This window comes from Aspergillus karnatakaensis (genome assembly GCF_047715665.1).
Source record: "Aspergillus karnatakaensis strain CBS 102800 unplaced genomic scaffold BJY04scaffold_52, whole genome shotgun sequence".
In the NCBI taxonomy this organism is placed as follows: domain Eukaryota; kingdom Fungi; phylum Ascomycota; class Eurotiomycetes; order Eurotiales; family Aspergillaceae; genus Aspergillus; species Aspergillus karnatakaensis.
Genome location: NW_027395764.1, coordinates 233,007 through 246,306, shown reverse-complemented (window position 1 = coordinate 246,306; position 13,300 = coordinate 233,007). Strand labels below are relative to the sequence as shown.

At 53.7% G+C, this 13,300-nt stretch overlaps 6 protein-coding genes across 6 annotated transcripts; 3 read left to right on the top strand and 3 right to left on the bottom strand.

Annotated features, from left to right (window-relative positions):
* Positions 1–717: 717 nt before the first annotated feature.
* On the top strand, positions 718–2,656 carry BJY04DRAFT_197300 (GMC family oxidoreductase). Its single transcript, XM_073712479.1, has 3 exons — positions 718–818; positions 873–1,604; positions 1,661–2,656. The coding sequence occupies exons 1-3, from the start codon at positions 782–784 to the stop codon at positions 2,599–2,601; spliced, it is 1,710 nt and encodes a 569-aa protein (XP_073567649.1). The 5' UTR covers positions 718–781; the 3' UTR covers positions 2,602–2,656.
* Positions 2,657–2,681: 25 nt separating this feature from the next.
* BJY04DRAFT_230437 (major facilitator superfamily domain-containing protein) lies at positions 2,682–4,451 on the bottom strand (the record flags this gene model as incomplete). The annotated part of the gene is made up of 4 exons (XM_073719297.1): positions 2,682–3,147; positions 3,213–3,731; positions 3,780–4,057; positions 4,116–4,451. 4 exons carry the CDS (start codon positions 4,449–4,451, stop codon positions 2,694–2,696), a joined length of 1,587 nt encoding a protein of 528 aa, XP_073567648.1. The 3' UTR covers positions 2,682–2,693.
* Positions 4,452–5,040: 589 nt separating this feature from the next.
* On the top strand, positions 5,041–6,153 carry BJY04DRAFT_230435 (glycoside hydrolase family 88/105 protein; the record flags this gene model as incomplete). Its single annotated transcript, XM_073719296.1, has 1 exon — positions 5,041–6,153. One exon carries the CDS (start codon positions 5,041–5,043, stop codon positions 6,151–6,153), a length of 1,113 nt encoding a protein of 370 aa, XP_073567647.1.
* A 1,075-nt stretch (positions 6,154–7,228) lies between these two features.
* On the bottom strand, positions 7,229–8,308 carry BJY04DRAFT_221796 (uncharacterized protein; the record flags this gene model as incomplete). Its single annotated transcript, XM_073717229.1, has 2 exons — positions 7,229–7,545; positions 8,074–8,308. The coding sequence occupies 2 exons, from the start codon at positions 8,306–8,308 to the stop codon at positions 7,229–7,231; spliced, it is 552 nt and encodes a 183-aa protein (XP_073567646.1).
* A 464-nt stretch (positions 8,309–8,772) lies between these two features.
* On the bottom strand, positions 8,773–10,212 carry BJY04DRAFT_221795 (N-acetylmuramoyl-L-alanine amidase domain-containing protein; the record flags this gene model as incomplete). Its single annotated transcript, XM_073717228.1, has 2 exons — positions 8,773–8,787; positions 8,845–10,212. 2 exons carry the CDS (start codon positions 10,210–10,212, stop codon positions 8,773–8,775), a joined length of 1,383 nt encoding a protein of 460 aa, XP_073567645.1.
* Positions 10,213–10,875: 663 nt separating this feature from the next.
* Positions 10,876–12,940, top strand: BJY04DRAFT_230432 (fungal specific transcription factor domain-containing protein). Its single transcript, XM_073719295.1, has 6 exons — positions 10,876–10,976; positions 11,030–11,098; positions 11,155–11,610; positions 11,672–11,896; positions 11,944–12,224; positions 12,279–12,940. The coding sequence occupies exons 1-6, from the start codon at positions 10,888–10,890 to the stop codon at positions 12,848–12,850; spliced, it is 1,692 nt and encodes a 563-aa protein (XP_073567644.1). The 5' UTR covers positions 10,876–10,887; the 3' UTR covers positions 12,851–12,940.
* Positions 12,941–13,300: the final 360 nt, after the last annotated feature.

The following is a 13,300-nucleotide window of genomic DNA, read 5'->3' as shown; positions in this document are numbered from 1 at the left end:
GAGCATCCCCACTCAAATCTCGATGCAGCGCAAGTTAGGTTCCTGTTGGAAACAGCGGACTGGTGCCGATCACGGGCTGACACCCCTCACTAGCTGCTAGGTGCAGGTCAATGTGAAATCCATGCATGCCCAGCCCGAGGATGGCGGAAACCCTCCGAGGATCGCAGAGGAGGGGGAACTCATGGAGCACAAGCTGAAGGCCGAGATGCAGGGCAGGCGAGAGAAGATTGGCTGGCTGGCCACGCTCTTGGTGCCGGTCAGACTGGTTCAGCTCCCTTGGCGGGCAACGTGCGAAGTCCTGCTTTGCAAGGCGAGGCGAGCTTGCGAACTTGCGAAGTTGCAAGGCCAAGAACCAGGCAAACCTTCGTGGTGATCTAGCCCCAGACTATACTTGGTATGCATTTGGCTGCACCAACCAATCTCCGACAGGATCGCTTTATCTGCAATTTATGGCTGTCTCACACGAGGCAAATTGTGGCGTACAATGCGCCAAATATGCAACGGAGTACAATCTATTGCCCGAAGTTGGGAGTGGGTGATGATAAATCACTAATGGGTTGTGACTGCACTGCTGGTGGGTCAAGATGCAGCGGACGAGACAGCTAGCAAAGTCAAGCGACGCAGGCGAGCAACGGAAAGAGGGGCCGACTGCGCTGTCACTGAAGTATTTAAGATTTGACAGTCCCATCGGTGGAAGTCTTTTCCTTGACACTGGCAATCAACCCTCACCTACTCCCTATACACGCCCTATCTAAGGCAACCCTACACTATAACCGCCACCATGTCCGAGAAAACCTGGGACTTCATCATTGTTGGCAGTAAGCCTATCTTCCTCTTATATCCCGAGCCCATCTAATCACATTGTCCTCAAGGTGGCCCCGCAGGCTCAGCCCTCGCCAGCAAACTCGCCCTGACCCCCTCCAGACCATCAATTCTCCTCCTCGAAGCCGGCCCCCCAGCGGACGACATCTCCCTCCGCGTCGACGGCCAACGGTGGGCCACGCACCAGCGCGAGGGCACAAACTGGGGCTACAAGACCACGCCCCAGGAGCACTGCAACAACCGCTCCGTCGACTACTCGCGAGGGCGCATCCTGGGCGGATCATCCGCCATTAACTTCGGCATCTTCACCGTCGGGGCACGCGACGACTACGAAGTCTGGAGCGAGTTGGTCGACGATGAGACGTTCAACTGGGCGAACATATCCCGGCGATACAAAGCCCTCGAGAACTTCGATTTCAACATCGTAAACCCCGAGCACAGGCATTTTGCAAACCCCAAGGAAGAAGACCACGGCAAGTCTGGCCCGTTGAAACTTGGATTTGCGAGGGAGTGGGAGCAGGACTTGCCGCCTGTTATGGAGGCCTTTCGCGAGGCGGGCGTTGACTGGAATCCGGATCACAATTCTGGTAATCCACTGGGTGTCTCGCTGGCTGTGAATTCCGTGCATGAGGGGTTGAGAACCACGGCGAAGGATCTGCTTGATGATGCGTTCAGCAAGGGCGCAAGCCAGAACCTCGAGATCCGCACTGGAAAGACGGTTAGGAGGGTCGTGCTTGAGGGGCAGAGGATCGTTGGAGTAGAGACGGTGGAGGACGAAGTCTGTATGTTCCACCCCGTATATCCTTCAAGCAGACCACAGGACTAACAAGACGAGCAGACCTCGCAAATAAGGAAACCATCCTCTCCGCAGGCTCTCTCGACACCCCCAAGATCCTCATGCACTCCGGCCTAGGCCCAGCAGAGCAGCTCCAAAAGTTCAACATCCCCGTCGTGCGCGACATCCCTTACATCGGCCAAAACCTGCAGGACCACGCCCTGGCACCACTAATGTTCCTCCGAACGCCCTCCACGAACACGCGAAACGCCTTCTTCAACTCCGAGGAAGCGAAAGCCGCCGCGCTGGAACAATGGCACGTCGACAAAACAGGCCCCTGGACACTACACAACGCACAGCTAATGGTCGGGTGGCTGAAATCCGATACCGTGAGCAAGTCCCCAGAATTCACGAACCTTCCCCAGGAAACGAAGCAGATGCTGAACCGCCCGACAATCCCGCATTATGAGATCTGCTCCCACTTTCCCATCCATGAGATTGTGCCTGAGTGGGGGACGGAATTCAGCTATATCTGTTTCCTGGCTTTCTTGATGAATGGGCAGAGCCGTGGTGAGGTTACGCTCCAGTCTGCTGATCCGACTGTGCCGTTGCTGTTTAATCCGAATTTCCTGAGCCATGAGTATGATAGACGGGTATGTATTGAGGCGATGAGGGAGCTCAAGGCTGTTACCGATAAGGAGGCGTTTGCGAAGGATACGGTGGCGATGATGCTAGGCCCGAAATCGGATTCTGATGAGGATATCCTGGAGCACTGGAGGAACGTGGTTGGGTCGACGTGGCATATGACGGGGACTGTGAAGATGGGCAAGGACAGTGACAAGGAGGCGGTTGTGGATACTAGGTTTAGACTCAAGGGGTTCGAGGGGCTCAGGGTTGTGGATATGAGTGTTGTGCCAGTCTTGACGACGGGACACACCCAGGCCACGGCTTATGTTACGGGGATTACGGCTGCGGAGGTGCTGGCTAAGGAGTATAGCCTTTGAGGATTTGAGTCTGGTAGTCAGTTAAGTGTCATTCAGCTAGCCATTAAATTCTGCTTCCATATCGTTATCCTTCTCATCAACCCGCATAGCATCTAATAGATGTACCGGAAGTACAAGTTCTCCTGATCAGTCCTGTCCTCAAAGGCATGTGTAAGGTTCTGCTCATTCGGATCCAGACCAGCCTCAGCAAGCATGCGCTCCTTCTTCCTGTTCTGCCAGCTGAGATACCACCGCAGGAAGATAACCGCGATCGTCAAGCACACGTAACATCCGAGGTGCACTCCGAAAGCAATAAAGTACCGGGGCGCATCACGGTCGAGGAACACCTGAGGTCCGATGGCATTACCAACTGCCCATGACACAAAGGTTGCGGCGATAGCAACCGACTTTTTGGTTGCACCACCGATGTTACGGGAGACCATGGAGAGACCGAGGTTTTGAGCAGACCAGAAGGAAAGGGTAATGTAGTAGGAGATGAGCAGGCCGACCTTGGTGCCCATGTTCTTGTTCTCGACGGTCATGAGGACAATCGTACCGACGTAAGAACTGGAGATAATCAGTTAGATGCATGGGCAGGATAGAAGGGAGGAATGAGGGTGGGAGGAACATACGGAATGATGAATCCCAACATGACATAAAGGTTCTGTCCAGTCTTCTTGACCAAATAGGCAGAGGTGAGCAGCACAATGATAATGTAGAAACCCAACACCATGGCCAGCAACTGCGTCTCAAGCACGGTGAATTCAAACGACGAGATGATAATATTAGCAAAGGCACCCAGACCACTCGTCGGAAGGGTCGTGAAGACCTGAATGGCCATGTAGCAGTAGAGCTGAGGGTCCTTGGCCGCCTCCCAGACCTGATACGCGCGGAACTTCTTGTTCTGCAGACCAGTCTGGTTGGAGCGCACACGTTCAACCATCAACTTCTTGTCTTCTTCGGAGAAGCACTTGGCGCGCATCGGGGAGTCAGGAAGCCACCAGAGGACGAAGAAGCCGAAGAGCAGCGAGGTAAGACCGTAGGTCATGAAGAGGGCCTGGAAGGACTTGACGTTGTGGTCGTTGCCAATCAGGGAGAAGCAGTAGGCGAGGAGACCACCAACAATCTGTTGGGCGCCGTTCATCATATACCTGTTTGCTGTTAGACGAAACTGACAGGAAACCCTAGATCGAACTCACCAGTATGTAACGGTCTCAGCTTGCTCCTCACGCTTGTACCACATACCGGACATGAGCACAAAGGAGGGCTGGCAGACGGCTTCGAAGATACCCAGGAGCGTACGAACAGCGATCAAGCTGGGGAAATCCTTTGCCACGGCGTGGAGGGTCAGGGTTGCGCTCCACAGGAGGATGTTGACGCCGAGGTACTTGGCAATGGGGACACGTTGGATAATCCAGTTGGTAGGATATTCGACGAAGAGCACGGCAATGTAAATACAGGTTGTGAGCCAGGAGTACTGTAGTGCCAGGATTAGCCTCGTCGTTCAGTTCGAAAGTGCAAGTGATATAACAAACCTTTTGACCATTCTCCAGACCAGCGTACTCTCTGATACCCATGATCGACGCAAAGGACATGGTTCCCTTATCAAGGGCCTGCAGGAAGTAGGTGAGGATCATGATCACCAAGACGCGGCGGTCAATCATCTTGCGCAGACGCTTGTTGGTGGCCTCATCGATATGGACGATTTCCTGGCCGGCGTAGGCAGCAATTTCCTTATCGACACGCGAGTGGTCGACAACATCCTTACCCATGGCCTCGCCATCACTCAGCACACGCTCAACATGAGCAGAGTCCTTGGAGACAGCAAAGGATTCGGGCTGGACACCCACATTCTCAGGTTTGTCGGCCATGGTGAGGGACAGATGAGTAGTCTGTCTTCAGCAGATGTTCAAGACGGCTGAAGAAAGGAGAAAAAGAGAAGGGGAGGAGGAGTCGAGGGCTTTTATCAGCTGCAACTCTCCGACTAGCATGGGTCGGTTACTGAAAGAACGAATAGAGGGTCAATGCATCGGGTCAAAGGAGACAAGGCGGGAAATTGTCGTCGAGTCAGAGGTCGCCCACTCCCACCGAGCTTCCCCAGTTTCTCTCCAGCTCTCCAGGGTCTGCCCCCGGGTGGAGGAGGGGGGCCCGGGGGTGGCAGGCAAGAATAGCCCGAGATGGCCGAGAATCGCTACGGAATGCAGTTAAGCACTCTTGTCATGCGTGGAGGCCTCCCAATAAGGTGCCAGATGGCGCTCTTGGCCGCCGCTTAGCGGTTTGTTCGGTGGACGCTGGCCCGAATTGTTCTCCATCCTGGACGGAGAAACTAGAGTGGTTTCTCCACGAACGAGAAGCCACAGCCCTGATGCTGCTCGGGCTTTCGCCTTTCCTGGATGCGGGACATTTGCAGCTAGATAAATTGGATTGTCAGACAGATTCCTGCTAACTGCAACAAACATCATGGCGCTCACACCCCCCCAAGCGCGCGAGACGATCGACCGGCTGATCACCAACCTGGTCAACATCAAAGACACCACAGGCAAGTTCCTCCTCCGCCTCGAAGACGGTCGCGTCATCGACACCAAGTCATGGGCAGGCTGGGAATGGACGCACGGCATCGGCCTGTATGGCATCTGGAAGTACTACGAGATCACTGGGGATGCCAAACTGCTGCAAATCATTGAAGACTGGTTCGCCGCGCGCTTCGCCGAAGGCACCACCAAGAACATCAACACCATGGCCGTCTTCCTGGCCCTGGCTTATGTCTACGAAAAGACCGGCAACGCGACATACGTCCCCTGGCTCGACGCCTGGGCTGAATGGGCAATGCACGAGCTTCCTCGCACTCCCTACGGCGGAATGGCGCACATCACCTATCTGTCCGAAAACCACCACCACCAGCAGTTGTGGGACGACACCCTTATGATGACCGTGCTCCCACTCGCAAAGATCGGAAAACTGCTTAACCGACCATCATACATCGCCGAAGCGAAACGCCAATTCCTCATCCACATCAAATACCTCTTCGACTCGAAAACCGGCCTCTGGTTCCACGGCTGGGAGTTCACCGACCCCTCCACGGGCTCTGCAGGCCACAACTTCGCAAACGCTCGATGGGCGCGTGGGAACAGCTGGATCACCATTGTCATCCCGGAATTCATCGAACTCCTCGATCTGGCGCCCGACGACCCCATCCGCCACCACCTGATCGACACCCTCATCGCGCAGGTTGAAGCACTGAAACGTCTCCAAACAGCCGATGGCTACTGGCGCACCCTCCTCGATCACGAAGACTCGTACGTTGAATCTTCTGCGACCGCAGGCTTCGCGTGGGGAATCCTCAAGGCGGTGCGGAAGAGGTATATCAGCGCAGAATACCGCCCCGTCGCTGAAAAGGCAATCGGCGCTGTGCTGAAGATGATTGACGCCGATGGCGAACTGCAGAATACAAGTTTTGGCACAGGAATGGGAGACAGTCTGGACTTTTACCGCCAGATTCCCTTGACCAGCATGCCGTATGGGCAGGCGATGGCGCAGGGGGCGCTTGTCGAGTGGTTGCGCGGGACGCTGTAGATGAACGTGCAGTATCTCATGAGATTATTAGAGCTATATAGACTGTGTGCAATGATGAGATGACAATTGAGTACCTTTTTCCAACACCTATGTAATCCATGAGCCAAATTTGACACGGACATGAAGGCGAGCGGCCGCTATGGTCAATGGAACGGCTACTGAACTTGCACGAACGGGTAAACCACCGGTGTAGATAGACGCGAACAGGCCTCAGGAGAGTCTGATCGGTGCATTGACCCCCGAGACGCGCCATGTTCGCAGCCAGCTGAAGAGGAGCAGAGCTGCACACCCCCACGCCCCCACGAGAAAGATCGACAACACGTTAAAATCTCGGCCGTTTCGGGCAAAGAATAACCCATAGACTTGACACTCGTCGGACAATGGATACCGTAGCCTATATTGACGGAAAAATCTAACAGACGATCAAGAGGTTAACAGCGAGGGTTCGATATGGATACAATACCAAGCACCCACGTAAATATTGCTGCCAGCTCTACTTACTTCTATCCTAAGATTCCAGCGCGAATTGAAATTAATGTACGGATTGCTGTCGTTTAGACCTCGCACATCCTTTTCTTGACTTCACCAGCCGACGCTCATTTCCCCGTGGCGGTACCATTGTCACGCTCGTCTTCGACTTAGACATTAATCCCCATCCCCCCACAAACAACCCCAATAACCTTTCGTATAAATGCTCTCACACTCTCATTGCCATGAACGCGGTCATCGAATCGAACACCCCCGCAACCTCAATCTCTCCCTTCCACGTGGACAGAAAAACCGCCACACCGGCACCCATAGGCTCACTGGTTGCCGGACTTGCTCTAGATCGAACACGCCGTGTTGTCTCTGTACAAATGCCGAGACGTCTCCGAGGGAGGACAGTGGGACAGGTCAGAATGGTTGCTCTGTGATAGCATGAGGGTCGGTTCCTCGCGTCGGTGTTAGGGATCTGAGGACGGATGGCGCGAACAGGATTTGGCCATGGGGCTTGGGAAGAGGGCGTGAAGACGAGGACGTCAAGAGGGTCGAGCGGACGGATACATAAAAGTCCCGCACACCAGCCGCTTGAGCTTCAAAGCTGGGTTCTGGCTTTCGCAACATTCTCCTGTGCAGAAGAGGTTGCAGGCACCTCGACGGCAGTTGCTAAAGCCTGTGCGGATATGGTATGGTACGCGACAGCAGCGTGGGCAAGACTGTCATAGGGAGTCTGGCAGAAGGGGCGGAGATTCATCATGCTGTGGTTTACGTAGCGGGTTACATAGGGTGCGTCTCCAGCTTCATCTTCCTTCTCTGGCTGGAGCGAAGCAGGAGCTACTGCAAGCGCAGTCATGAAGACGTGCGTAACGCCGACTCCAGGGCCGATGGCTTTGCAGCGGGTGAGGATCTCAGCTATGGTGCTTTTCGGGATGAGGATAGATTCACGCTGCCGTCTCCCTGACTCCGAACAGATGCTTAAGAAGGATGGCGAAGGGGGTAGGCCAAGCGGATGCGGATGGTGATACACCTCGCCGTTCTTGGCTTGGATTGCGTCGAAACGATTCTGTTCACCCTCCAATATGAAACAGGGCGATAGTCGTTTCCACTAGCTCCCCAATTCTGGAGGTGAGTGGTTCCTTCCTTGATCATGGGCATGTGCAGCGTGCTCAAAGAGTTGGTTTAACAGTTGCAGGATCTGTATCCCGTCGGTGATATCGTGCGGGCAGCGCAGAAAGAGAGTATAGCGTCGACATGGGCGATACCCTCGTCAAGACCAGTGCTTTTGGAATGTTTCAGCCCGCTCGCGGTTTCGTACACCAGGGCATATTTATTGAACCAGTGTCAATGACCTTAAATGTGCATGTCACCCACTCCGCCTCTTGCTCGACACCTTGTAGAGGTTTATAGATTCTTGTCTAGCGATTGGTATCCTTGTGGTACTCAACCCGGAAGCGAGCGTTGGGTGTGCGGACCACATGGTCGTCCAGGCCTTCCGGAGGGCCTCCTCCATGCCATGGGCATCGGGTGCGCGCTCTCGGTGGACGCATGCGGCAAGGTGAAGGACGCAGGGGCCGTCACGGGAAAGCAGGGCTCTTCTTTGTGTGTCAGACGCCGGTAGAACATCTCGCATTCGTCGATGTCGCGTATCCATATTCCTTCGGGGGTCTTTCGCCATTGTAGAGGGGATAGATGGGGTGGATGGGGCTCAACAGACGGCATGTGGCAATGGATTTCGTGTGAGTCTGCTTTCTCCACGGGCGAATAGATCCATGGTTCGTGATCGAGCAGCCAGTAGGCTTCACATGGTGGCGTTGGTGCCTGGCCTGGTCTGCATAAAGTACTCGCAGAGCTCTTCCTCGCCCTTTATGCTTCTTGTTCCTGAAATACAAGACCACTTTATTACGTATCTTGGTCCTATAATATTGATGCTTTCACTCACTCGCCGCACTCGGATTAACTAGCGAATATCATTATCGAACTCGTAGTGGGCTCAGAAAGACTCCCTGAAGGATAGCAGACTATATATAGTCGAATACAACATATATACCACGACGATCACTATAAACCATGTCCAAGACCATACAGATAACCAATTTCCTGGGTGGAAACACACCATCAGTTATCTCGAAGAAAAACTGATCAGGAATTAGGCACCTAATCGTCAAAGTCAGCGGATGCACATCAAAGCACATATACAGTGAGATAACCAACCTTCAACTGATTCCAGGAAGTCTGCCCCGGCCAGCCATCCGCATCAACACCAGTATATCCGAGCTTCTTCTGCCAGCAACTGTAACTGTTCTTGTCGGCATTAGTCCACTGGGGTCCAGGTCCAATAGAGTATTCGGAACAGCCCTCCACAACGAGTCTCGACCCCATTGCCGTGATGATGGGACTGTTAGGCTGATTCTTGAACCAGCTTGCGCCGGGGAAGGACTCGTATGAATTGCCAGCTGGTGGGACTTTGAGCTTATCCCAAGATGCCTGCCCTGGCCATCCGTCCGCATCAGCACCAGTGTATCCCAGCTTCCTCTGCCAACAACTATAGCTGTTTTTATCTGCGGTGGTCCACTGCGGGCCGGGGCCAACGGAGTATTCGGAACAACCTTCTGCAACAAGTCTCTTCCCCATCGCCGTGATCACGGGGCTGTTGGGCTGACTCTTGAACCATGCTGCGCCGGGGAAGGGCACGTTTGTGGTACCTCCGCCGTCATCCCCATCATCCCCATCATCCCCATCACCATCATCACCACCGTCATCACCACCGTCACCTCCACCGTCATCTCCACCATCATCTCCGTCGCCACCATCACCTCCGTCATCAGGTGGAGTTCCACCGATAGGGACGCCGCGGGCGGGGATCTCGAGGACATCGCCGGCCGTGATATTGCCGGCGCTACCAAGGTCGTTGGCGGCAATGATGTAGCGCTCGGGGATGTTGTATTGCTCGGCAATATCAGCCAGATCCTCGCCATCCTGGACAGTATGTTCAGTCGCATCGTTAAGCTCGCCAGGGTCCAAGCCGCCGTTATCGACAAGCGCATCAAGCGCGGGGCCAGGACACTCCGTCTGACCGTATCCATCCTTATGACCCAGAATCTCAGTTCCAGCGCCCGCACGCTGAAGGTAAGCAATTGCATCCTGGATGCCGAGGATCTGGTTATCCGTAGGCTCAGAGAGGCCGGTCTCCCCGAGGAATGCAAGAACAGCATAGTGGTTGGCATTTAGGGTTTGACCACCGTTTGCGCCGTTCTGGACGCCCTCTCCGCGTCCTTCGTAGACGTAGCCGTGCTCGCATACGGCAAGGGAGTAGGCGATATCGTTGTAGTTCTCTGTGGGGTGGTTCAGGTGCAGCTCCTGGGTGGATCTCATGTATGCAGCGCATGCGGAATGCTCGCGCGACTCGAATGCCTCGCCAACCCAGTGGACCTTGACGCCCTGAACGTCTGAGACGCTGGGACTATCCGCCTTGGGGGGCTGAGCGTTCCATCCCGCGCGATCGACCCAAAACATGGCTGTTGCGGTGGGGGTGAGGGAGAGGAGGGCAAGCCCAATGGACGTGAAGGGATTGGGAACCATGTCGGTCAAACGCCAATAGGCTGAATATGCTGATCAGAGGGAGACAGGTCGGACGATCGTTGCTTAAAGTCGTGAGTACCTTGGATCTGTTGATATTTATACTCTGATGATCCTGCGTGTTCCGTGTCCAAGAACCAGGCAATCCAGCTTGTGAAACCACCTAACTCGTATCTCAGTACTTGCTACACCTTCTCGCATCCCGACTTTACCAGATCAAACAAGGTGTCGAGCCCGCAAACAAGGAATCAATTGAATTATTGTACATGGGATTCTGATTTCCTGACGTCAACCCGTTAAATATAGAGGTCCGACGACGAACACGAGTCTTTCGCGAATCAAGGAGCTGCGGAGACGATGGTGATCGGGATGCAACCTCGTATTAATGGGGAGTCCCGGGGCAGGGGCAGCTCAAAAGCAGGTTTCTGGAAGCAAGAACTATGCAGAGTTCGTATTTTCGTCTTGAGGGAGTAGCCAGGCGAAGTATGGATGATATCGCAGGCAGGAATCAAGATCAATGTAATAGTTAGGTGACTATGCGGAGAGCAAATAGGTCACCGATGCCAAGTGCTTGGCGCCAAGTCTCCACCCGGAAAGGTTTTTGCTCTCCGGGCCGGGGCCGGGGCCTTCCTTCCATCTCCCCCTTCTTCTCCAGCTCGATTTCAAATCACCCTGAAGATGTCCGATAAACCTAGGGCTTGCACTAACTGTGCCCGAGCAAAGGCTAAATGCGTCTGGCCTGACGATGACACCGGCGTCTGCCAGAGGTACGTGAGCCTGCCTATCCCCAGGGTTGAGTCTCATACTAATGGGCCTCCAGGTGTTCGATGCATAAGTCGTTATGTTCCAAATCAAGCGCGGTGTCCAAAAAGCGGCGAGGCAAAGCCATGTGCGTTCCGCCATCATTCCTTTGGTCCTACAATGCGCTTACGACAGACGATGCAGTCACTCCAAAATCATCGAGCAGAAACTAGACGATATCATGTCTCTCTTGACCAACGAGAGAGCAGAGAAGGCTAGTACACGCAATTTGGAGCCAGATGTCACTCTGACTGACCTGCTGCCTCCCCCTGCGCAACCTCTCTCAACGCCCCAGTACTCGGCAGAGACCAGTCCGGGCGTGGAGATATCCTTTGCTGAGGCAGACAGGGTTCTGGGGGAGTATATGACGACAATGCTACCCCAGTATCCCTTTGTTCCGGTCCCGTCATGCAACGCACAGGACTTGTATAGACACAAGCCACTCCTCCTCCGAACAGTATTGTGGGTTTGCCGACCTGGTAAGCCAGACGAATACGCCCGTTTCGAAACCTGGTTTCGCCAGCATATTGCACACGAGACTGTCATATGTATGAAGAAGGACTTGGAGCTTGTCCAGGCTATCCTGGTGTTTCTTGCTTGGTATATGTCATCCAGCCTTTGTCATCAGAGCAACCACTAAGTTCTGACAAATTTCTCCCAGGCGCGATATCTATTTCTACGCCACCGCCAAGGATACAACTCTTCTCCAGATTGCAATTGGTCTGATTGGGGATCTGGGACTGAATGGCGCTCGAAGATCTGCTAACCCAAGCTTCCGGTCTGTTGTCGAGGCTGCAACTCAGCTCCGTAATGACATTTTACCACAGCCAAACCAGACAGGCGACGGTCACCGTGCTGCTTTGGGTGTGTTCTACATTGCATCAACGTAAGTGCTTCCAGTCTGATGGGTAACTACCGTACTAATAATGTAAGCCTGTGCACCATTCTAGGCAAGCGTTGTCGACTGGACTTCACAGCTCACTTCGATGATTGCTGCAGGCAGTTAGAGCAGGCCGGGGAGCATCCGACTGACGTATTGCTAGTCGGCCTTGTCCGAATACAGAAAATTGCTACTAAAGTCAATGATTGTTTCCACGAGGCCCCTGAGACGGCCACGACGCCTCAGGAAACTATCCACTCCATAGCAGTTGCCTCAATGCGACATGAACTTGACACACTCATGAAGCAGCTCCCAGAGCATCTGCAGGCGAATCGTATGACTGCAATATGCAAGAATCATGATGAGGACCCTTACTAACAATATATAGATCTGATCCAAACCCACTCGGCCGCCGTGCGCATTCGCCTCTTCGAGCCCCTCAAGCACACATGCACCCCAAACACATATACCCCCAGCAGTCTTCGATACCAAACCATCTGGGACTGCCTACAAAGCTGCCGAGCACTTCACGGCGTCTTCTGTCAAATACCTCTAGCATCGTATCCACATCTTACATTCGCCTCTTTTCTCCACCTTTCCCTAGCGATGATCAAAGCCATGACAATGCTTTGCCTAGAGGACCCAGCCTGGGACACTGTTGCCGCCCGATCAATTTACGACCTGCCCGCAATGTTACAGCAAACCAGTAAGCTGTTGAACGATGCAAGCAACTCTGCCACTCCACGGACGAAGATCCTTCTTCACGATAAGCCAATGCTCTCTGAGTACGCAGAGGCATACCAGCGAATTGAACGCTGGTTTTCAAATAGGATTAAAACAGTGGAGACAGATCCAGGCTCGAGCTTGCTAGATACAGACATCGGCCTTGGGCCGGACCAGTTCGAGGGCTTCGAGTTCTGGAACCAGTTATCCGATCTGACATATGGCTTCGTGCCATAAGCTATAGGAAACCACAATGGAACGCCATCTTGACTCCATTGCTTCCTCTCAGAGTAGTGCATACGTGGCAAAGTGGAGAGTCAATTCACAACTATTCTCTCCTCTACTGATTAGCGGGCACACCGATTTAAAGCATAGCGGGCACTCACCCTCAGAACCAAGACCAACCTTTTCCCCAGCGATGCACTCAGTGTACGCCTCTTTCTCGATATCGTGCCCGGCGCCTGCCGCGCCCTCAGCCGTCCCCGAATCTAGCACCCCTTAATCAGACACAGCTCACTGTTACACGCCAATTGTGAGGCAGGCAGTGTCTCTAACTGCTTGGGTGCCCAACGTACTCCAATTCTCCTGCACGGAGGACTGATCAACAACCACCTGCTTAATTAAAGTACAGCAATTAGAAAAGAAATAGGTACTTATTTGGATTCAACAGCTTTTTCCTATACAGAA